Raw genomic sequence first — 24743 nt, 5'->3', positions numbered from 1 at the left:
TCAGCTCCATCCTCCTGTCTGTCATCCCATGTAGTGAGGAATGCACTAATGGGCATCACTGCTAAAGGACACCACCAGAAGCAGCTTGTTCAAACAGAGCTGGTGTTCCTTCATGGTGAGCCCCGTGTACAGAAACAGCTGTGCTCCCTTCATAATCTCTCCACACAGCTCAAAGGTGCCAGTTGCTCCTGGAAGCATGGGAATAAATGAAATGCTTTCTGCCACCTTAATGTTGCTGTTGGCCTCATGCTGCAGGTTTAGTCATTCTTATGACATATTTCCACAATGGTGTGTTTCCATCATCATTCCACAGTGATGTATTTAAAGCCTTTCCATGAGTTGTTTTTTTTTTGTCTTGCTCAGAATCTCTTAAATGAATGGCTTCACAAATTGTGTGTCAGGGTCTTCAAGTTTTGAAGACTTAGAGACAAGTCATAGAAATGTGGAGACAATGAGGTTTATGGCAGAGATGGTGGAAATGGTAGTGCTTAATTTATAGAATCATAGAATATCCTAAGATGTAAGGGACCCACAAGGATCATTGAAGTCCATTTAAAAGGGTACCTGGCATTTGCAGCACAGTCCAAGACCCTAAAATTCCATTGCTATTATTATTGGAATTATTATTGCTGATATTAGGTTAGACTTTGATTGTTTTGTATAGTTGAGGACATAAACTCCCTAAAGACCAGTGCTGGGATTGTTGATGTTCTGGTGAATGTCATACAGTCTTTTGACCTGTGCAGAAACACTCATGTAGAGGGAAGAGTGGAACCTAAATTTCCTGACTGCTACCCACCTTTCCTAGCCCATTACCTTCATGTGGCCTTTAGAAATGGATGTCTTGGATATCACATTCCAGTGTTTTTTCAACTCTTTATTCCCAGCTCTGAAGACAGGAGGAGAGACAGCCAGCAGTGTTGTCAGGAGACTTTCCCCTCTAAACTTGCCCTTTGATGAATCTGGCTCCAGAGATTACCCTCTTCTCATTAAGCTTATTTTGGGAAATCTTGCTTTTTCCTCTCCTGGCTCCTGTAGACATCCCAAACCTCATGTGAAGGATCCGGATCATGAGCAGAGGGGGCAGTCTTCTCCAAGGTCCATTTTGAGCAGAGCTGCAAGAAATTTTTTTAAATTTTTTTTTTTGTGTGTGTTCCAAGACACGTTTTGCTCATACTTTTCCTTGTGCTATTCCCTGGGATGTGTTTTGATGAGAAATGTGCCTAAGCACTGCTGGGACACCCTTGTTTTTACCACATACTGCCATCTCTGGCATACTGGTTTTCCTGGGGAAAGGGATGGAATGGAAGACCAGATAGGCTAGAGAAGCCAGAGAAGACACTTCTCAGCTGACAAACCCTCTCTGCTCCCAACAGTAAGGTGTGATGTCCATTCCTCTCTTGCCCCATGTGAGAGGCAACCCCTGAAAAACTGTTGTTAGAAGCAGTTGGAGCTCTGGATTAATTCTTCTCTCCTTCCAACTCAAATTCTGCTTTTCTGATGCCAAACCCCCTCTCTTTTCCCTAGCAGGACCAACCTCTGCGTTTCCTCCCTCCTCTCGTATTTTCTCCTCCTGTTTTATCATATTTTATCATTTATTCTCATATTTTGTGGGGCTTCTTTTGTTGCCATGGTTGGAAAAGTCTTGTCTGGGATGAGAACTCACCAACAAAGCTACTGTAATGAGCAAAACTTCTTCAGGTTTGCATGAGTGCCTTCCACCCACACCCAAACCCCTCACTACATGAACTTGCACCTTACACAGCAGAGTTTGCAGTGTCACAGGACATCCTGTGGAAATGCTGAATATTTCAGTGCTTTAACACGCTCTCGGTTTCAGAGCTGAGGTTGTCTCCAGGTCTGGTCCAGACACTTTTCCCTCTGAAACCAAACTCACCAGCCCAGGTTCCTCATGTCAGTTTGTGGAGGTGCTTGGCACTGTCAAAGAAGCCCAAGTTGGTGGTGGTCAGGTTGGGTCATGGAGGCATCCTGCACCATATGGAATTTCAGGAGGTGGCAACCCACTCCAGGCCACAGGCCCCTGAACTCCAACGCCGGCCCTTTTCCTTGGGAAACAAAACTCAGCAGCCCAGGTTCCTGATTGCAGGAGCCACTTGGCACTGTCAAACCAGCCCGAGTTGGCACTGGTGCCAGCTGGGGTCTGGATGTCATCCTGCACAATGCGGAATTTCAGGAGCCAGCGGGCACTCCGGCCACAGGCCCCTGAACACCAATGCTCCTTTGTAGGATGTCTCTGGGTGGCTCCCACTTTTCCTCACTTTTTCTCCTCCCTCTGTTTGGAATGTGTGATGAATATTTCCTCTCTTTTGACATTTCAGGGCTTACATGAGCGTGAAGGAGCTGAAAGAGGCTCTGAAGCTGAACAGCACCCATTTCCTCAATATTTACTTCGCCAGTTCGGTGAGGGAAGAGTTGGCTGGTGCTGCCACTTGGCCGTGGGACAAAGAGGCCCTCAGTCACCTGGGTAAGTAACTTATCCCATTCCTGGGGTCTCAGAATTATTGGTTTTCCTCTCTCTTCCTCGACTTGGCAAATAGAGGCGGATGTACTGTGCCTCAACATTGCGGATGTTTCGTACAAAGGTCACGATAACAGGGTTTGGGTGCTCCAACAGCTGCTGCTGTAAGGAAAACAGCTGTCTATTCTCTGCATCCATGTGGATAGGGTTGTGAGATTACCCACTGACAAGGGGCTTCAACATTGTTATGAGGAACTTTTGATGGTGAAGGTAGTGGGACTACAGTTTTACCATAAGTGCAGGCTCTGGAGAGAGTTCTACTCACATTTGGTTTCTCCTAGACCTTCCAGGTCTATCTTTTAGTATTCTGGAGACAGTGAATTTCACTCTGCAGCACATAATAGCGAACAGATACAAACCAGAAGTGTCAGTGTTTTCAGAGCTGAGATGGCAGATTTCAGCAGCTCCAGGGCTGCACAGGCAGCAGCCAGAACTGGCCACTTCCGAATCCAGCTGCAAGTGTGAGGATAACTATCAAATTTTACCATGTTTTTTTAACTTGGCCTACTACCTGCTGGAGGCAAGGTTCTCCTTGGCCTCAGAGGATTCAGGGCGGACCCTTAAGGTCATCAGTCCTCGTAGGCTGCAAAACAGCCAAAACGTCTACTGGTTCCCTAGAATGTGGTTGTTTTGTGCATTTTCTGCTATTTCTGTTGTTTCGCTTCTTCCTGCCTCTCCTACCACCTCTTCAGTTGTTGGAGTTTTCTGGCAAAGCCCTTTCCATTTTGCAGTCAAAATGTCTAAAGTGTTTCTCAATAAGTAACTGGAAATAATTACTCCCAACACCTGCACAGCAGACCTAGATCTTCTGCTTTTACAAGTGCGTGATGTTCAACCCTGAAAAGTTTTATACTGCTGTTAAAGACCTGTTTCAAAGTTCCTTTGTGCCAGTTTCCCTCCCTCAATGAGTTTCAGGGCTGTTTTTTCAATAGGATATTGCTACAGCTGCTTGTTGAGGAAGGCAAATCTCCATGAAATTTATTCTTTCAGCTTCCAGAAATCACTTCCAAGGCTCAGCTTGACAATCATCTGACTGCAGCAAGTGCTTCAGCCGCACACATTCCCCTCAGACCTCTCCCAATGGCCTGCAAGCCGTTGTACAGAGGGGTAATTGGGGTGACTGATCTCATCAAAAGCCTTCATTTAGCTCCAGTCTCTGAGCTTGTGTCCAGCCAGGGACATGAGAAATGGCACCATCTGGAAATGCTGGATCAGGGCGTTAGTGTGGAGGTTCAGGGGAAAAGGGGTGTTGTCTTGACTCTGGTGCCAGAGCTGTGAAGTATGAAGCTGGATCTGAACTTCTTTGAGTCTCTGGCATGAGCTGAAGACTTTGGTTCAAGACTGTCCTTGGTTTTAGATTTAATGAGCTGGGGAGGGCGGGTGGTGGACTCTGTTCTCCTTTAACAGTGAGCTGCACCACATCATCATTTGCTTTGTACCATGCACAATGTACATTATTGTCCCACACAGAAGAAACTCAGGACTGAGGAGGCCATGAATGTGTGGCTTTTGACAAAAGCTCTCACTAGAGGCTAATGGAGAATCTGAGTGTAGATGTGAAAGGAAAGCAGTGAGTAAAGAGAAGGAAAAGCCTTGGGAGGAGTTAATGGCAGTTTGTGAAAAATTCCTGAGCTTAAGGACCTAGCTATGGCCAGGGGTGGAGACAGGTCTATACACAAGAGAGGGGTCTGTCTCCAAAAAGACAGACTCCTTTCCTTGTGCTAAATCTTGCTAATCTGTCCATCCTGACCTTGAAATATTAGGGTCAGCACACATCACCTGCACCCCTCAGGCCATTGTCTGCTCCCATGGAGCAGAAATGCCATGCTGATTTTTCCCTGCAGACCTACAGACCCTCCATGCTTTAGTTCTCTGCATGAATCAAATTGGTTCCTTGGCTTGTCTGAGAAGCCAAAATGCCTCTTGTCTGCAGAGAGTCTTGGTCAGATTTTGCTCTGTGTGTTTCTCTGAACTGTACTTTCTTAGATGTTTTCAGGAGAAGCATCATGAGACTTTTTCTTCTCCAGCTGCCTTCCCTTCTGCTATTTCAATACTTTGCCACAGCCCAAAGATCACTAGATTTATTGTTCTCCATCACCTCCATCTCTAGAAATTGTTTAATCTGCCACCTGGATTTTAATCTCCTTATAAACCATTTTTTCATGGTTTTGAGTGTGTTTCTCAGGAGGGTCGACCTCACCTTCCTGTTGGTGTCATCACCTTCTGTAAGTCTTCAGTGAACTTTGTTTTTCATCCCCTTCTCTTCACAATGCTTCTTTGGGGCTACCAGAAGTTACTTGACCATTCATATGCTGGTTATCTACTGTTCTATTGCTCTCCTCCAGACTTTTTTCCTGAGGAAATTTAATTTTCAGACAGCCTTTCTGAAGGCTTGGGGATAGTTTACCAATAATGCAGCCAACAGCAACTACTTTCATTGAAGCATAAAAGACAATTACTGGCTTGGAGAGGCTGAAGTGGTCTATGAAATTTCTATAGACCATGTTTCAGCTGCTGTAAAGCTCCCAGAGAAAGAAAACTTGCTGCCAGCAAGCAGCAGAGGTAGGTCTCAGGTCTGTTTGCACCACTCCCTGTGACTATACTGTCTGTCTCAGTCTTTCCGCCATAATCACAGTGAGTTCCTCGCAAATTCAGATTTCTTGGAGACTGGAACGAGTTTTCTGAGAACTTAGAAGTAAATATTTTTAACTACAAAGCAGAAAGAGTTGAAGAAATTCCTTTAAAAAAAAATCCTTAACTTTCTGTGGTGGAAAGCCTTGTTCAAAAAACCCAGTAATGTAATAATGCAGATGCTTTGAACTTCGTGTGTAGCTGCATGTGAACTGCATAAACGTGGTCAAAAGGCAAGGGAATGGTGAACATTTGATGTTATAAATACTTTCTGTAGTTATATAAGCTGAGGCCAGCTCATATATCTGGCAGAGGTCAGTGGATGCTGAGGGAGGGCCAGCCCTCCCATCCGAGGTACCTTAGGCAATGGCATCTTCCTGTCTGACTAACTGTCATGCATTTGTTCCATTCACGGCTCTGACTCAGTGTTTGGGGAAGACTGGCCCTGCAATGCAGGTTCAGCTTTGTGGTTCACTGTTTAAAGGTCCTGTGGTTTCTTGGGAATGTCTTCTAGGATAGCCCGGACCTAGGAGCAGGTTGGCTTCTTTGGGTCTGGCATGGGCAGGAGTCCTTCAGCATTGCCACAGACCCTGGCCAGCAGCAGAGAATGTCCTGGGAGCAGGAGCTTCCAGGGCTGTGGGAGTAGAGGAGAAGCACAGTCTACACCAGCACAACTCTGATGGGCTGGGCATCTCTTGTTGCTTTATCAGAGCAGCCTTGGGGACATTACCAGCTCTGCAGCTGGTAGGTCTGGCCTCTCTCCAGGCCAGACCTGAATCTTTCCTGGACTTGGTTGGGTGAGCTAGTCCAAAGAAATCTCTGGTTCACCTGCCTTGCAGTACTGGACCCCCCTGATACCAGAGGGATATGGAAGTTTTTAGCTTTGTTGTGTGAATGCTGACCTTGTGAACCTCCTTAAGCTGATTCCCAGGCACTGAAAGCCCAGTTTAGCTGATTCCCGGGCACTGAAAGCCCAGTTTAGCTGATTCCCAGGCGCTGAAAGCCCAGTTTAGCTGATTCCCGGGCACTGAAAGCCCAGTTTAGCTGATTCCCAGGCGCTGAAAGCCCAGTTTAGCCCTTTGCCGAGGGCAGGAGGAGGCAGAGGTGAGAAGGGAATGCCTGATCTGCAGTGGAGAAAGAAGGGAGGGTGGTCCTGTTGGGATGTTATGAACACTTCCACGTCTTGCCTTCACAGCCAGGATCCTGCAGAGGGGAAATAGAACTTCCTGGGAGCACTCCCAGCTCATCAGGGAGCAGTGGGGACGGGAATGAAGGGATAGGGATGTTCTGGAAGGCAGAGTTCTCAGGCTGTTTCTAATTCTGCCATTTAATTAGTTGTTAAAATGAGTACTAAAAATATGATCGTCCTTGTGGAGTGTGGGGGAGGAATGGAATAGGGGAAGCCAGCAGAGAGGAGGGGAGGGGACAGGGTACTGTGGCCTTGGCATCCGTCTCTTGTGACAGCTTTCTGCCCCCCTGTGCTGGAATCCCATTTATTCCACCACATGGGAAGAGCATTGGGTTTCTGCAGGGAGGAGGGCTGGCTGCCTGGTCCCAGGATGCCCTGTGCCCCTGGTGCCCAGCCCTTTTCCCTGTGATTACTGCTGCAGGATGCATGCAGGGCTTTCACGTCTCATTTACTTGTTTATGAACACTATTTTCTTTCTGTGTGCACATTCCTCCTTCCAGACCTTTGGGCAGGCAGCCCCCTGCCTTGCTCAGGCTTGGGTTTGGCTGTAGAGATGCCTTTTCTTTCTGTTCTCTCTTCTCTCATGCCCTGTTTTGATTGAAATGAGAAGCAGCTTTTCTTTTATGTGCCCACTGGGTTTCCCATCAATGGGATGCCCTTTGCTATCTATAGCATTTACTAGGGTGGTAATTGAGAGGGTGATGGCTTCCAGAAACCGAAGAGTTGACAGGACAGAACACGAAGGTCCCAGAAGGATTTTTCAGCCTCTGTGCCTTCTTGTCCGTCTCCAGGCAACTAAAGGGTCAAGGGCTGACTGATGGGATGCAAAGTCCTTTGCTCTCTTGTCTCACAAATAGGAAGAAAGGGAATGCAGCTACTTTGTGTGACCCATCCTTTGCCTCGAGCCCTGGACAGAAGATCCACACTGTGGGAAGGAAGAGCAATAAACATGAATTTTGAGCTAAGAAACGGTGCCACTTGACAGGTCAGTGGTGCCTCTCAGCCCTTCCACGGGCCACACACGTAGGGTGCTCCGCAGAAGATGCCACCCTCATTTCTCCACCCCTTGTTGGAAGGGCTTGGGAGAATTGCTCAGGGAGTCTCTGAAGGTCCCTTCCCAGCCCCCAGCTCAATGTTCACCCAGCCTGGCTCCCCCATGGGAGTCACAGACCTGCTGGTGCCTTGCCAGGGACACTGTGGTCTGAAGAAAACCCTCTCTTGGAAGGAATGCCCTGCACTCGAGGACATGAGTGCACGGAGCTGATCCAGGAGCAGATTTCAAGCAGCCTGTGTGGCTGGAGACAGGATCACACTGTGGCCACCTGCCAGCTCTAACTTTGCTGGCAGGGCAGTGATCATCGGCAGCAGAGATGCAGTAGCAGAGGCTCTGCCGTGAGGTAGCTGGCACAGTAAATCCTCCAGGGCCCTGCAAAGGAGGGAGCAAGCTGTGCTGGAGCCAACTATTCACCACACTGCCATCCAAGCTGTCTAGGTTAAAAGTAGTTGTGTAAAAACAGCCTCCTGAGGCATGGAGGGGTTGCCTGGAGTCAGCCTGGGCACATGCTGGGGTCTGCTTTTAGCACCCCTGTCTTGTTGATGCTTCCCAGCCCTTGCTCCTCCACTGTAAGGCAGCGTGGAAAAGTGGATGGAGCGTGAAAATGAGAAGAGAAAATGGGGGAAATGGCCAGTGAAAAACCTCAAAATGAGGAGAAAAATGAAGAGATTCCAAAGCAATTTTAATGTGAACAAAATAAAGGAGATGAATAAAAGGAGGCCAGTGAAGCAATTTTTTTTTGTTCTTGAGCACCTTCTGTGGACAGTTTCCTAGCAGATGTGGTACAGAGCCATCAGCACAGGGTGTGCATCCCAGGTCAGGAGCTGGAGATGCTGGCAGTGAGCAAAGGGAAGGCTCTGTTCCACCTGGCTTTTGTCACTATCCTTGATCCTTGTTCTTCCCATCACAGATGTGCTCACAGGAAAGGAAAAAACCACTTGCCCTGCAGCCACAGTTCAGCTTAGGGCAGGATGATCATGGCTCCTGTCCAGCTCCGTGCTGCTGCTCTCGGTGTGAGGTGGCAACTCTGGGGCAGTTTCTGGGGGACTTATCTGTGCCCATGCTCCAACATCTTTGACAGCTGAACCTGCACCAAAATGGCTTGGAGACAAACTGCCCCTCTTGTGTCCCCTTCAGTCAGGGGCTGGGGTACCCCAGTGAAGAGGAGTAGGTTTGTGCTGGTTTGTGAGGATCTTAGTGGATTCATTTGCCCCTTGCTCACATGCAGACCCCTCTGAAGGGGAGGAAGAGATCTTCAGAAGATATGTCTTGGGAAATCCCACTCTAAAATACGCTGAATTTGGGTCAGATTTGTGGTAGGAGCTTAGTGGATTTCAACAATACCTTATGAGACTTTTAGTTTACCCCAGAGTCTGGTTTGGAGGTGGAAGCAGTAAGTCATGGGTGATTTCTCAGCAGGGGCTGGAGGTAGTGCGCCTCAATCTCCACGTGGATTTTGGCTGAATCTGGCTTCTAGTTGGCACAGCTGAGTGTGTTGGGGCTTTGCTCATCACCTTATTGTCTTCACCTGCCATGGCAGCTGGCCTGCCTTAGACACCTGTCTGGGCCAGGGAAGGACTTCTGTCCTTTGCTTCAAAAGATGATCCCTGTAAAGGCACAGCATGTCTCGATGTGGTGCTCTGGCTCTAAACCTCCTGTGGAGCTGTGTGATCCAAAGCAGACACTGAATTCCAACTGTGCAAAAAGATGCAGAGGGCAGCAGTAGCTGAAATGATGGAAGATATTGAGGGGGAATAGAGTGGGAAGAAAAACCACCCACCCTGCTGCAACCCAAGAGGGCAAAGGAGCCTCTTCCTATCCTAATAGAGGCTGAGTATGTCCATCTTTGTGTGTCCATCTTTGGGTCTCCGTCTGGCCTCTCATCTGGAAGCACAACGAGTGGAGTTTTACCTCTCACAGGTGAGTAGTGACAGATGTCCCCTGTCCCTTTCTTGCAATGATGCTCTCTGTACTTGCAATTCCAGGTGGAGTTGTCCTCAACCCTGCTTACTACGGCATGCCTGGCCACACCAACACCATGATCCACGAGGTGGGGCACGTCCTGGGGCTCTACCACGTCTTTAAGGGAGTGAGCGAGAGGGAGTCTTGTGATGATCCCTGCAGGGAGACCACTCCATCCATGGAGACAGGAGACCTCTGTGCTGACACTGCCCCCACCCCAAAGAATAAACTCTGTCGCGATCCAGACCCTACCAATGACACCTGTGGCCAGACACATTTCACAGGAACACCCTTCAACAACTACATGAGTTACACAGGTAATGGGTAATCCTTGCTGGGAGTCATAGGGGGTCACCTTCCTTAAAACTTGGGTTTACCTCCATCAGTAGTGCCTTACCTCACTCCCTAACCAGCAGGGACCCTCCTGGTGGATTGGGATGTCAGGCAGTGCTTGCAGTAGCTGCTTAACCACTTTCTTCCCTCTGGCTATTTCTATCCATCCCTCTCTTCCTGCCAGTGGGGCGCTGGGCATGCACCAAGGCTGCTCCTGTCCGTTGTGTGTCTTTGTTCTCCAGTCCTGAAGCTGCTGCTATTATTATTATTATTATTATTATCATTATCATTAGTATTAGTATTAGTATTTACCCTCCTGAGCCCTTTTGGCGTGGTTCCCAAGGCATGCCCAGGAGGCTGGCGTTTCCCCTGCCATGCCAGGAGGAGCAAAGCCGCAGGAGCAGTTCCATGCCCCAGGCTGACCCTCCTGCGGTGGCACTGCCCAGGTGCGGGTGCCGGGACCTGGAGCCGCTGTGGCAGTGCCATCTTGTGGCTTTGGGGACACACGACACCAGAGAGCCCCGGCAGCACAGCAGCCCTCCCTAGAAGTTCCCGAAAAAGTTTATCCAGGAGCAAAGGGCGCATGTTGGCATGGCCTAACCCTCGGCCCTCTCTTGTCCCCAGATGATGAGTGCACCAACAGCTTCACCCCCAACCAGGTGGCCCGCATGCACTGCTACCTGGACCTGGTGTACCAGCGCTGGGGACACAGCAGGAAGCCGGCGCCCATCCCGATCCCCCCCATGGTCACCGGGCAGACTCAGCACTCCCTCAGCATCTACTGGCTGCCTCCCATCAGCGGCGTCCTCCACGAGAGGTGAGGCACCGTGCTCCTGGGCTTGCACAGCAAGGGACACGGGCTCTCTGCGCTCCCCTTCCCACCCTGCAGAGCCCTGGGGCACCAGAGCCAGGCTGCTGCCACGGCCCCCTGGCACATGGGCTCTCCTGCGAGCTTCCCGCTCTCGGGGTGCCGGGAGGGGAAGCCAGAGAGCATCAGCAGGCAAAGCCAGCCCGAAAACCCCAGAGTGCAATCAGGGGATGAAAAATGAGCTTCATTTAGCACTTATTGTATAAAGTAGCTATTTACCAGGAGGAAATGCAGCCTTGTGGTTAAGGCAGGGAGCTCGAACCGCAAGAGCTGGGTTTCGTTCCCAGCGCTGTCATGGGCTCGCAGAGCAGCTAACTGGGGGTAAGTCAGGAAACTTTTCAAGCCAGAGAAATTATGCCAAGGAGCCAGAGCTGTTTGGCTGTTGAGGAGTGCACAGCCATGAGTGTTGGGTGGATGTCTGTCTTCACCCCACTAAGGGAGCCACCAAGACCTGGAAACACCACCAATGTCTCTATTCAGCAGCTCCTCTTATTAATAGATTTCAGTTTCCACCAGATTTTAGGTGGTGAGACTTTATTTTTAGGGGCTTTTTTTGCTTATGGGATCATAAGCACGTACATAAAGAGCTTTTGAACTTGTTTTGAAGCTGCTTCATAAAGCTGTCTTTTATAATTAAAAGGAAAATGCTGTTTGATGGCAGCTGGGGCACTCTTGGGTCAGTGTTTGCTGACTTTTCAAAGAATGGGTGCTCTCTACAATGGCCCTTTTGCTCAGGAGTAACAAGAGCACATGCATGTCACCCCACAGACAGGAGAGGCTCTGAGTGCTGGGCAGCCTGGAGTCATCCAAATAAACTGCTTTGTTGGGGAATTAAGTGATTTGGGAGCAGGAAAACATGGGTCTAGAAGGGAGACCCTTTGGAACCATCCCAAGTCATCTCTCATAACTGTCTCAGGAGCTCATCCATTGTGGCAGTCCTGAATCCCCTGAGAAGAATTGGTCAAGAAAAGTGGCTGAGGCTGGCCTTTATGGTAGAAAAGTGCCTTTATCTTTTCTGGAGAGCATGACAATTGATATTATTGTGACTGGTTTGTATTGCAATAATGCTGAAAGCCAAACCCTGACTCTGGGTTTAGCAGAGAGCGCCTTATTTGCACCCACTCTAGTCCAGAGGCATTGCCCTGAGATGTGTGCGGTCTGTTAGCTCTGACTGGCAGGGATGGGATCCATCCAACACTACCCAGAGAACATGGAGAAGAGGAGAGGTTGAACCCAGCCTGTCCCATGGGTGCTCATATTTCCCTGTCTTTGAAGAAGCTGATTGCAAGCAGGATGATACACTCAGGGAGACTGAGACCTTAGCTCTGCTTCTCCACCTCCCTGTGTGGTGGCACCTGGGCACACGTGTCTGGGGGGTTGTCTGTTCCTCCTTAGCCATGTCAGGGTGTGTGCTGTGCCAGCAGGGAGCAGGACAGGCTGTGTGACAGCTGTGCTGAGGATGGCACCTTCCGGCAGTACGTGCACGAGGCCTCTTCCCCCAGAGTCTGCGACTCCTCTGGCTACTGGACCCCAGAAGAAGCAGAAGGTAAATGTCTCCTTGTCTCCTCTTTCTTCCTGTCTGGGAGTCCCCAGGCAGAATCTTTCTGGTACAAGAAAAAGAATTTTTAAATTTTTTTTTCTTTTAGAGAATCAGTTGTCTTCTGTAGTGCAGGAAGGATTTCTTGGTACCCAGGAAAAATCTGGTAATGGCCAGATGGCTTTGGACAAACTGAATGGCACCCCAATATTACCCCAAATGATTGTTCAGGTGTTGTTGAAAGATACTGACCAAAGGGAAAAGCACTTAACTGAAATCAGTCTTAAAATACAGATCTTGGGACCTCATTCAAAACCTCAGGGACAGTCACAGACTTTAATGTAGTCTTGTTCACAGAGAGCAAGAGGAGCTCTGTGCTGAGTCCCACTGAGTCTGTGCCAAGCCCTGGGCAGTCCCTTCCTCCCTAGCCAGGCTAACAGCAGCTGGGCATTACAGCTTCTCTTGTGCTGAGACCCAGATGTTGGTTTAGAGACCCACCTTGTGGGCACAGTGGTGACTTTCAGGGTCACACAAGTTCCATAGGAGCTGTTGGGCTTTTCTTGCTGCCTCAGCTCCTCCAAGAGCAGGGTAGAGGATGCAGGAGAGCAGGGGAGCTGATCCTGGGAGCTGAGTGAGGTGCATGTGCTGCTGCTGAACCATGCAGAGCCAGGGGACGTGGTTCTGTGTGTCTGTAGTTATCACAAGTGTTTGTTTGCTCTGATAAAAATAGAGAGTTTGTGGGTTTCAGAAAGTTTTAGACTTGTCTTATGTGGGTGAAGGCTTTGAATTGGTGCTGTGCCCTAAGAAATGCTTTCAGTGGCTAATGAAGACAAAGGTATTTCTACTACAGAATGATAAATTCCAGTGATCCTTTCTGGGTCTGAAAGGCCAGCTCTCCATTTCTCTTGCTGAGTGCTTATCCACCATCAGGGGAGGCAGGCTGGGGCTCTGAGGTTAGCCTGGGTACTATCCTGGAGGATCTTCTGGAAAAACAGCCTGGAAAAGCAGCAGGTCCTGCTTCCCTGCTTTGGACCTGGCCCCTTCCTGACTATGACCTGTCCTAGCCTGTGCTTGTGCAAAGCTTCAGTCTCTGCTCTGCTTGGAGCATTCAGGTGCCCTTGGCAAAGTTTCTGCACCTGTGAGGCTACAGAGCAAGCTTCACCTTCCTCAGCTGTGTCTAGGCTGTCCCTAGATCTCTGCACTGTGTCCAGCTGCAGTGTGGGTACCACTGTTCCCATTTGAGAGGGCTGAGAGTCACCAGGTCTGCTGGGCCTTGTGCATATGTGCAAGTACCCAGGAGCTGGGAGACCAGTGGGGACTATTGCTTTCCAGGATGTTAGGGCAGGTGCCGCCAGGTCTAGGACATGTGGGTGTGCAGTTATAGCCTGGAGGTGCTAAAGCAGGCTATAGGGTGTGGGTCTGCTGTGGAACCAGGTTTTCACCATCTCCCTCCCTGTCCCAGGTCCTCCGGACGTGGATCAGCCCTGTGAGCCCAGCCTGCAGGCCTGGAGCCCGGAGCTGCACCTGTATGACATGAACATGACGGTGCCGTGTCCGCAGCCGCACGGCTGCATCCTGGAGCTGCGCTTCCTGCACCCCGTCTACCCCGACTCCCTCACCCTCTGGACCACCTACCTCTCCACAGGCTCTCCCAAGGCCCTGTCTGACATTGAAATCCTGACAGAGCAAGGGGAGTCCATCCACCTGGGCCCCCTGGACACCTTCTGCGACATCCCCTTTACCGTGAAGCTCAATATCCCTAAAAAGGTGATTGGAGTTAAAATCTACACCTTTGACGAGAGGATGGAGATAGACACAGCCCTGCTGACCTCCAGGCCCCAGAGCTCCCTGTGCTCTGCCTGCAGACTGATCCAGTACCGGGTGCTCCGTGACCCCCCCTTTGCAGACGGGTCCCCTGCCACCCCCCTGCAGGGACATCGCCACTTCATGGACACGTGAGTCACAGGCTGCTCTGTCTCAGGCTGAGTCAGGCTTGATTACCTCCTTGTGTCTTCTCCCTTGGAATCCCTGGGTGGTTTTGCTTCTGTTTTGGTTTTCCTGCTGTCCCCCTGCTCTGGGAATTACTGCATCCATTGAGCAGGGGTGTGGCAGACCCATCATGCTAGCACGACTCTTCTCCATGAGCCCAGTTAAGTAGAAGGAGCTCATTAAACCAAGAAACATTTTCCCCATCAATACAACCCATAAAATTGCACTTCTCCCATCAATACAACGAGTAAAATAATTTCTCAAGCTAATTCCACTTCTCCCCAGGTCAGAGCCTTGGGAAACAAGCAGCATGACCTGAAAGAGACTCTTTTCACAGGCTCTGCCTCTGGCAGAGTATGAAGACATGTCAGATTGTGATACTGCATGGATGTATACACGTGATGTCTATAGTTGTGGTGAGCAAATCTCAGTGCTGCAGATGTTGCTGCTCCCTCAAGTTCTCCCTGTCCCTGCAGGGAAGTCACTCCTGGGCAGGTGTACCACTACCAGGTGCAGGTGGTCTCTGGGACAACCTCAGGAGAAGCGTCCCCACCGCTCGTCCGTGTGCATGGAGCACCCTACTGCGGGGATGGGAAGGTGGCCACGTAAGTTGGAAAGCTCCTCAAGCTCTCAGCTGAGGTTCTTTAAGCTGTCAGGTCATCCTGCCCCAAAGGGAAGCAGCAGGTGGGTCCCCCATGCACAGGTACCTGGCTGAAGCTGCTGCACAAAATCCCTCCAGCAGACTGAGCTGTGGAGCTTGTGTTTTGTAAAATGCCATGTGCATAGGAGATGGAGATGGTCTGCATGAGGGGTCCAACCTGAACATCCTCTGTTCTTGACTTCAGAGCTTGGATTCTGGCCCATCTCAGTGAAGTGTTGCAGAGTCCAGCCCAAAGGATCTGCCTTTGGAAGTGGGCAGGATAACTTTTTGCTCAGGGCCCTGCAACAAGCACAGTCCCATACAGTGCAGTGTCTTTAGAGAGCTGTCCAGTCTCTGCTCAGAAACCCCAAGTAATGAGGGATGCACCACCTCTACACTGAGAGAGCCCAATGCTTCACCTGCTCTGCCTGGGAGACAATTATTTCAGATTTCCTTATTTGAGCTTTTTCAGACTTCAGCTTCCAGGATACTCAGGTCACTTTCATTTGAAATCAGTTTTCTTAGCAGGGTAAGGAAAGGGAAAGGGAGAGGAACCTTTTGTCTCTCCCTACTCCTGCCCTCACTGAAACCCCAGCCCCATTTCAGAATCTACTTTCTCCAACACTTGCTTTCTTCAGCAACAGGTCTTCCTGATCTGATGCTTAGTTCTATACTTTTTCCATTCTCTTAGAGTTCTTGCCTCAGGTTTTACAGCAAAGTCACAGTACAATAATGTCTGCTCCCAAATGCTGTGGCTTCTGCCTCTTTTTATCCCCTGGCAAGGTGTTTTCTCTTCTCTGTCTAATTTCATGTGTAGTTCTGCCTTTTGAACTGCTTCTGTGGAAACAGAACCAAGATAAGGGGTCCTCACTGATGACTGGGCAGGAGCACAGAGATGGGTGTTGAGTCAAAGGTGGTAATAATACATCTGGCTGTTGCCCTCTTAGGAGCCTGGAGGAGGAATGTGATGATGGGGACTTGCTGGATGGAGATGGCTGTTCCAGGAAGTGTAAAAAGGAAAAAGGCTTCAACTGTGTTGGTGAGTCCAACTGGATTGAGACAGGCCCAAATGGATTGGCTCCTTTTGAGGCAGGAGCCAAAACTGTGTTATTCACATAGCTCCTTAGAGCAGAGGGCCATGCACCTCATCACAGCAGAACCTGGATTTGCAGCTGGAGTGATCCATGGATCTTGTGGTGGGAAAAACCCCAGGCTAATGAGACAGCAGATCTCTTATAATGAGAGAAGTGTGTGGCTGGGGCCTGGTTTGTAAGCAGCTCATCCCTGTTCTCCCTGCAGGGGAGCCAAGCCTGTGCTACGTTCACGATGGGGATGGTGTGTGTGAGCCCTTTGAGAGGACAAGCAGCATGCTGGACTGTGGCTCCCACACTCCTGAGGGGTTTGTGGATCTGTGGGCAGTGAGAGCCTACTCCTCCCATCAGGATGCAAGGTCCTGCCCTGCTTCCCTGGTCACTGGAGAGCCTGTGGTGAAGGTGAGTGAATTCATGGACAAAAAAATGACAAAGTCTGTGCTGGGGAAGGCACAAACAAAATCAGCTCTGCAAGCACTCATTGATTATTATCTTCCCAACCAGGGACTGAGTGGAAGACCTGGGCATTGCTCACCCTCCTCTTGCATCAGTCCCTGAGTTCAGGAGCTGCAGTTCATGGAGAGGTGCTTCATCCTGCAGGGAGCACCTCCCCAGCCATCATTTCACTGAGCAGTGACCACCCCATCCCACCAGCCAAACGCTCAGCTTGGAGCATGTGACTTGTCCCACTGTTGGCTTTAAAAAAAAAAAATCCTGTCAGTCTGATACCTTATAAGGTCAGGGCCTGAAAGGATGAAATCACACACACATCAGCATCTGTACTGCTCCCAAGCCCTCTGATCTGGAGCCAAGGAAAAATCAATGGGAGAATTCCCATCTTTCATATGGGCTTTGGAGCAGAGCCTGGAGGGGATTTTGCCTGATTGGTGTTAACGTGGTGTGCATGTTCTTTCCTAGCAAGCTGAAGAAAGGCAAGAAATATGTAAAGAGATCACATTTAGCCCTTTACACATATGTTTCTACTGATTTGATGAGAAGAATGATCTTCTTGAGACCTTCAGCAGGATTAAACTGCCCAGATACATGTCTGATGGGGTGCCTTGGGCTCAGGTGTCTGTTCCTTCCCAATGACACCTGTATCTCCCAGGTTTTGTCTGTCAGGCCTGTGGGGATGTCTGGGATGCCCACAGACATGGAGCAGAAGAGTGTTATTCAGGCTAGTGAATCACACCTTTGTATCTTGTGAGCCCAGCCAAAATTAGGATGCCATGGTCTCACCTGCCAGCTCACAGCTTGGCTCATGGTTTGTTACTCAGCCCCACAGATGCCATGAGATGCTTAAACAACACATTTACACCACTCCAAAATGGCAAAGGTCTCCTGGGCAAATGTGTGGGCAGTGAGATGTCCCTTAGGAAGCCCCATCCTCACTGTCTTCATGCTAAGAGCCACCTTGGGGTCCTTCCCAACACTTGGTCAATCTTCCTTGAAGTTTTGTAGGTGCTATTTTTCTCTCCTTTCCTTGCAACCATCTGGGTTGAAATAAATCTCTCCTTTCAGGTATGTAAATCCCACCTTAATGAGGTGCCAAGGGACCTGTTGGAGGCTGCTTGGTTTCCCTGTGCTCCCAGCCAAGAGAATGCTCAGGACCCAAATGAGAAGATGCTTTTGGGTGATGAGGGAGTTTGGCTCAAGGTAAGTGAGGGTGTGTGGTCAGGCACAAAGGATTTGTCTTTACCCAGCTCTGGTGACAAAACCCATCCATTTCTATCCTGTAGGAGTTACAGCAACCTGTAAAACTAGTCATGCAGTACTCCATATGGTACTGCACTCTTTGTAAATCCCAAAATACCTGTGTCTGGATCTGTCCTAGTTGCCCCATTCCCGCTGTGAGCAGCAAACCCATCCTGGGGCAGATTGCCAGGAGAAGGACTGTGCATGAAACCAAAATACCACAGAAATGCCTGGAGGCTGAGAAACAACTTGCTCCTGACTCTCCACTGCAGTCAAGGTGTGCTTTAACACCCCCAAAGGGCAGGTACAGGCTGTGTTTGAAGTCCTGGTTGCCTTTGTTCCAGCAGGAGAGCAGCTGGATATCCTCTGCCATCCTGAGGGGTCCTGAGCACCCCAAGCCCACAGCAACCAGGTCCTTGTGATGGCTCCAGAGCAGAGGTGGCATTTCTGTGCCCCAGGATGTTGGTCCTGCAGCCCAACAGGGGCTCAGGGGCTGCCCCTGGGAGGGTCCAACCCCTCCATCCCAGCAGGTAGAGAGAGGAGAGGGACGGAGCAGGGCTGAGGGTTGGGCCGCTGGGATTTTTACAGCGTTGGGTTTCTGACCACAGGCACAGTTTAGAGGTTTTGTGGCTGCTGCCTGGTGTTGCTGGAAAGCCAGGCTCTGGCATGCTGCTCCCTGTGCACTCTGAGGGGCAGCTCGCCCTGTTTTGGTCGAGTTCTCTAGAGAAGGCCTCTTCCCCCAGATGCTCGGACAACTCTGAATCATCAAACCTCAGTCGACAAACATGGGTACTGCTCTGAGGTCCTCTGTCTCTCCAAAACAACTTCCTTAACCTTCTAATTTTCCCTCTCTTCCTTGTCTGTGTGCAGTTTGTGGCTTCAGTCTCTGGCCCTGACAAACGTGCCTCCTTTCCTCCTGTGCTGACGGGAAAGCAGTAATCCTCCCCCTTGGCCTTACCTAGATGAAAGCTTGCTCTCCACTTCTCAGCAGGGGTTAAAACATGTTACACTTTTATTGGAGCTTGTGGTCAGTCCTCTTCCTCTATGGATGTTTATACTAAAGACTTTCATTACTGGTTCTCTGTGCTCTCTCTAGGAGTGCTATTATTTTCTGCCCATAAAATTATTTATGGACTAGTAATAAATATGCCCTTTTTCCCTTTTTTTTTTTTTTAAGAGTTGGCCTGATTGGTAACATGTTGGGTTAGGAAAGATGGCTTTTTGTTGACAATTTGCCTAGCACAGCTGCCTGCCCAGACAGGAGTGGTGCTGTTGGTGCATGTGTGTACCCATGTGCACGGGGTGCTTGATGCCCACCAGCTCCCAGGGCCATTTTAAACCTGTTGCACCTGTGTCTCCTGGGTTAGAGCTGCACCACAAAACTCATCAGATGGCAGGAATCACTCCTCAAGAGGTGGCACCAATGAACAAGAGGAAGGCTGGGTCAAAGAATGGTTAGGGTTGGAAAGGAGATTAAATCCCTTCTACTTCAAACCCCACTGCCATAAGCAGAGGCACCTTCCACTAGACCAGGTGGCTGAGATCCCCATCAGATCTTGATCTGTTTCCAGGGATCCACAAGTGCTCTGGAAAGCCAGTGCCAGTGTTTTACTGTGCTCACTGTCATGCTGTAATTAAAGCAAGAGGTATGTGTGTCTGTGCCACTGCACACAGCATCTGCCATGCCCCTTGGGTCTGTCTGCACATGAGAATTGTTACAATTTGCAGATCTCCAGCCATGCTTTGTTCTCAGTTTTTAATACACCTGATGAGGAAAGACATCAAAATCACTTGTAAGCAAGTCAGGATGTGTAATGCAGGAAATTAAATAAGAAGCAGGGAGAGGGAGGGAGAAAAATTAAAAAGATAGCCTGCTGCGGCCAAGCACATAATATGTATTGGAAAGGATTGGGATGTTAATCAAGGCAGCTGCTATTGGCCTAGCTTGGGGCCAGCACCTTTCACCCTCATGCAGATGTAGGAAGGGAATGACAGAACTCTTCACCTCAGGATGTGTACTCCAGGGAAAGCCTCACCTGACTTTTCCAGCTGCCTCTCCTCCCCTGAGGAACCACACTTGGAGGTTGGGTTCAAATCCTCCAGGTCCCTGGGACTTCACAGCTCTGTCCTGGGGGGCTCCTTGTCTATGAGCACTGCTGGCTCTTCTCTCTTTCTTTTCCTCCCTTCTTGCTTTCCTGTTTCTTTCCCTTCTTTCCCCACTTATCTCACCGGGGGTGACAGTGGGGATATACCAGATAAAAACATCGGAGCCCTCTGGTCCACTCCTTGCAGCCCTTTAAGCCAGCAAGCCCTAGCTAAGGGAGCAAGGAGACACCAGTGGGGCCTTGCTCATGGGGCTCTTGGTGATGAGCACCTCCCTGCAGGGTGGGAGCCCCGGGCTGAAGCCCAAGGTTTTCTCCTGTTCCCGTGTGTGAGCAATGCCTGATGTGGCACGAGCCACCCTGAGGCGAGGCTGCCATCACAGATTGCGTCGTTGTCCCCTCCATTCCCACAGTCTGCTCCTTGGGCTGTGCCTGGCCAGCCAGGACTTGTCTTCTTTCCAAATACACCTTTGCCTCCAATTTCTGAGCTTCCTCCACGCCAGCATTCCACAAAAACACTGTATCGGGAGGATCTCGATCAAAACACATCTCAGCACCAGTGGGGTGGGGGAGAAAAACATTTCTGTCCTCTTCCAAGGAACATCTGCTCTGCCATGATTGATGCCATGTGTTTCCCAGCTACTTCCAGCTGCCTTCAGGGTTGCAGACAAGTAGCAAGTTGCTGGCTCTCCTTCCTAGCAGGCAGGGCTTCTTCCCATGAATCTTTCCCCGTGTTGGCTGGTGGACAGTTTGCTCTTGCAGTGGCTACTGGGGGCATTCTTTGGGCTTGTTTTGGTTTTTGTCTTTTTTGAGGGCTTTTTTAATTGGAAATATTTTGGTGGCAAGGCTGGTAGCTGTTTTCCCTGGGTGTCTCACTTGCCTGGCCAGCTCTGTGTGGGGTGGCAGTCCGAGCCTGGTGAAGGGGGAGCAGGAAAGAGGTTATCCAGGTTTTGCTCAATGTGGATGCTGTGAAGATGCTATAAATTTAGGTCAAGGTGGGGTTGAATATTTGAGGAGAAAGCTAGTAAAAGGAAGAAGGGAAATTCAAAGGGAAAGGACTGTTTTGGCTCCCTTCCTTCCTCCTTCCCACCTCTGCAGCCCTGCAAGATCTCTGATCCCTTATCCCTGCTGCCTCTTCCTCTCTTTTGCCTGTATGGGCTCTGAGCAGCTGTTTTTGGTGTGCCTGCTCTCAGAGTGTGTCCTGCCCTTTTTCCTAGGTGTGCTTTGAGAGACCTGCAGTGCCCGCCTCTGTGCTGCTCTTCCTGGCCTCCCCTGGCTCTGTCCCAGGCCAGCAGCCCAAGCCGGTGGTGGCCGTGCAGCTGACTGACACAGACGGACAGAACAGCTCGTTGGGTGAGAGCCTCTGGGGTGACACCAACGGGGACACCAGAGCCACCACCACAGCTGGGACCTCCCACTGCTGTCCCCTGCCCTCCAAGCTGGTCTGTGGGTGTGTGGGGAGAGCAGATGTAAACCCTGGAGCTGGCCTAGTCACTTCTTTCTTTTCCTTGTCTCACAGGGACGTACGAGCTGTCGTGTCAGCACAACCCCCTCATCATCAACGCGACCCACAGCCAGGAGGACCCACTCCCCCAGGTTGCTTCAGTGCTTTTCAACTTCTCCTCTCCCCTTGTGGGCATTGCAGCTGTGGCCTTGAGGACCCTGGCTCAGCCTGGCTCCTCTGAGCCCCTCAGCACCTGCCTCCTGCAGCACCAGGAGGGATGTGGCCATCAGTGCTACAGGTAGGGATGGTCTCCTCAGGGCACCCAGGGTTGCTGCTGTCCTCTGGGAATTTGTGTTTGAGTTCTGGAGTGTTTATCTTCTCATTGAGTGCTTTGTGACTGTCCTCAGATGGATTTTGAGGTATTGTTGGAAGATCTGCTGTGTTGAGTCTTGATTTGCTTATCTTGCTGGACGGAACGGGAAGGCAGAAACCAGATTTTGTGCATGGCCTCTGCATCTGTAGAAAACTGTGCTAAAGGACTGATTCCTGGTGGGAAAACCAAGAGAAGTTTTAAAATGGCTGTGGAGTTATCACTGAAGTTTTTGCTGAAGCTGAAGCTTCTTCAGCATTTACTTTACAAGCTCCACCTCCATCCATTCCATTCCGTTGCTGAAGGTGGGGATGGAGCTCTCCTCATGCTTTCTGTTCTCGCTCCCAGTCCATCCAGGCCCCTCACAGAGTCTCACACTGCCCTGCTGAATGTGGTGATAATGCCAACAGAGGCCTCAGCACTTCAAATCTGCCAGGTCTGGCTTTGCTTCCAGATCCCAGGCTCCCTGAAGCTACATGTGCTGATCCAGGGCTCCAGTTCAGCCAGTTACTCAAACCACACCACTGGGAATACTGATTTTTGAGTTGAGCTTTGCTGGAGCTTTGGTCTTCTTCAGCACAGAAGGGCTTTGTCCAGGGTCATCTCATCACTGTTCTTGTCATGTTCCTTCTGTTGATGGCCTGGATCATGAGGGTGAACATCCCTGATAACAAATGAGAGTGTGTGCTTGTCTTAAAGCCTGTGGGATTGTGGTACAGTTGATTTATGTAGAATTCTGGAAGCCATGAATATCCTGAAGTTGCTTTTTACTTTTTTTTTTTTTTTAAGTGCATGTGTGATTTATACAGAAACATAAATCTTAGTGAGTCAGTATATAAATATTATTCTCAACCTTACATTAAAAGATCAGTGTTCACCTGAAATGCAGCGTGTTTCCTCCTGGTAGCTGTTACAGCAATGTACCCACATGCTTCTAAGACTGTGGCCAACTGATGTGGTTTTTCAATTACATTTTCTCATCCCTTAAAATAATCTTGCATTCTTGTTGCTTGAGAGCTTCCCCCTTCCCCTGAGAAGTGACTGCAAGGAAGAAAAGACTCACTGGACACAGCTGAGCATTGACTGGGGATGAGGAGATCCCCATACAGGGGCAAATAGAAAGGAAAATAGATGTTTTCTTCATAAAAGTCACATTATAGCTGAAGCACAAGCCAGTTCCTGTATTGCCAAGGCACACCAAGCTGTGTCCCTTTTCCAGGGGCCCAGCAGGATCCTCGTGTCTCGTCTTCTCTTCTTGCCCTCTCCTTGGCTCCCCATGGCCTTGACTTCACAGCAGTATGCTGGAATTGCAGATTATGTGTGTGCCCTTAGCAAATACTCAAAGCAAATCAGATTCCCAAAGTTTTCAGAGTAGAAAATTCTATTTAGAGTATTGATCTTCAGAATTGAAGTCTTGAATATTCAGGGTGGGGAGGTTAGGCTTACAGCCTCGAGTAGCCACACTGAAAATAAAGTATCTTCCTCTGTTAAGTCAGGAAACATTCAAGTATGCTCCCTTTATTATATTTTTAAAACCTATTCTATCTCCAAAAGTAGTGCAGTATTTTTAAAGGTTAACAATTAATTTTATATAAGGTAATTATATGAAATTAATTGTTAACCTTTAAAAATACTGCAATGCATTACTTTTGGAGATAGTATATAAAAATACTGCAATAATCTGTGGATTCTGGTGGTGAGCAGGGGGCGAAATCCCCTATAAAAATCGAGGAATAGAAAATCTTGATAGGCTGGGAGACATTTGACTGTGAAAGAGCCCAGGACATGCATGTTCCTGCCGCAGAGAGCTGGACTGACCGTGAGCACGCAGCAGCCTCATGTACGCAGTACGTGCGGGCGAGGGCTTTCCCAAAATAACCTGAGAAAGGACAGTAACAAAAGCAACAAAGAAATGAGATTTCCTGCCCTCAGCCTAGAAATGCTCACTGCCAAAATAATAAATATGTGACACGTTGGTATTTCTGTAGCATCTTTCATCTTGAAGGATCTTGCCGTGCTTTGCAGGCTGGGGAAAACATAGAGATGGTGTTTGTGCTGATGAAATGCAGCTTTCTCCAGGTCAGGGTGCAACAGGTGTTTGCCTCTAGAAAAGTGCACACTTGTTTTGAAGAAAATGTCACCTTTTGAGGTGCTGAAGGTTGGCAGAGCACTTGCAGAGCAAAGCAGGGCAGTGTCCCCACTGCCATTCCCAGGAACCCCTCTCTGCTGTCTCTGGCAGCAGATCAGGGCTTGTCTGTGCATTCTGCTCCCAATCACAACCTCATGAGGTCAAGCAGAAATCAGACTTTTAACACATTTCCACCCAGGAGACCCAAAGCTTCAGGCTTTCATCCTTTTCTTTGCATTTTTAAACTGAGCCACAGTCCCTCCTGTTTAACTTGGTGCAGGCTATACACTGAACCGGGGGCACATTTTTCATTTACTCTGTTATGTGTATTTTTAGCTTGCTTTTATTTTCAGTGTGTTTGATTTTATGTTCACATATGCTGGGAAATGCCTGCGTGGGTTCACAGGAAAGGTGCTACAATAGGTGATCTGCTTTGTGTTTGTATCTCCTGTGTGCAAACTCTCCTCTGCTTCCCCAAAAGTGCAAAAGTGGGTGTAAGGCATCAAGGGGAGTTGGGTTTGGATTCCTGTAGTATGAAAAATTGAGGTGAGGGAGAGAAAATTAGATGGAAGAGGGAGTTGTTTACCTGTTTTCAATTTACAAACTTTATTCAGCAGAGAGGGCTGTTTCACAAACAGGTGTTGTTTGGTTTTTCTTTCTTCCAGGCACCAAATTTATGCAGGGTCAATTTATGGGCTGCATGTCTGATGGCATGAAGATTTATGGGCACCCTGGTAGACATGCTGGTGTCTTATTTCACAGAAATGTAGAATAGTTTGGGTTGGAAGGGACTGTAAAATCCTGATTCTTTGCCTCTGGCTTAGGGTGCCCCATGGATGGAGTCTCTGTCTCTGGAGGGATTTAAAACACATGTAAATGTGGGACTTGGGGACATAGGGTAGTGGTGGCCTTGGCACTGCTGGATTAATGGCTGGCCTTAATTTTACAGGGCTTCTCCAGCCTAAATAATTCTGTGTTTCCAGGGTCTTGATAACCACCTTTCCTGGGGAATGGGCTCACTTCTGCCTTTGAGACCTCTAGAGGTGCTTCTCCTCCAGCATCAAAGCCTGATGACCTCTGGCACGTCCCTTGACTGGCTGATGGGCAGTGGTGGCCAAGACTGTGCTGTAGAATATGTTATTAATGTTAATTTAAACTAAAATTTAAATTT

The 24743-nt window shown here is 49.3% G+C and overlaps 1 protein-coding gene across 1 annotated transcript in view; it reads left to right on the top strand.

The window, feature by feature from the left end:
• Positions 1 to 24743, top strand: part of PAPPA2 (pappalysin 2) — an 87857-nt gene that overhangs the window by 25183 nt on the left and 37931 nt on the right. Inside the window, exons 3-13 of the mRNA XM_054286254.1 lie at positions 2340 to 2485; positions 9399 to 9692; positions 10333 to 10525; positions 12001 to 12122; positions 13576 to 14068; positions 14579 to 14707; positions 15690 to 15781; positions 16042 to 16235; positions 17355 to 17489; positions 20848 to 20983; positions 21150 to 21372. Coding sequence (XP_054142229.1) covers positions 2340 to 2485; positions 9399 to 9692; positions 10333 to 10525; positions 12001 to 12122; positions 13576 to 14068; positions 14579 to 14707; positions 15690 to 15781; positions 16042 to 16235; positions 17355 to 17489; positions 20848 to 20983; positions 21150 to 21372 — 2157 coding nt within the window. The remainder of the gene's footprint in view (positions 1 to 2339; positions 2486 to 9398; positions 9693 to 10332; positions 10526 to 12000; positions 12123 to 13575; positions 14069 to 14578; positions 14708 to 15689; positions 15782 to 16041; positions 16236 to 17354; positions 17490 to 20847; positions 20984 to 21149; positions 21373 to 24743) is intronic.

Source organism: Melozone crissalis, unplaced genomic scaffold (assembly GCF_028551555.1).
Source record: "Melozone crissalis strain CALT ecotype California unplaced genomic scaffold, PUWL_Pcris_2 ptg000045l_1, whole genome shotgun sequence".
Classification (NCBI taxonomy): domain Eukaryota; kingdom Metazoa; phylum Chordata; class Aves; order Passeriformes; family Passerellidae; genus Melozone; species Melozone crissalis.
Note: the sequence above shows the minus strand (reverse complement) of the source record. Positions and strands in the feature narration are given on the sequence as shown.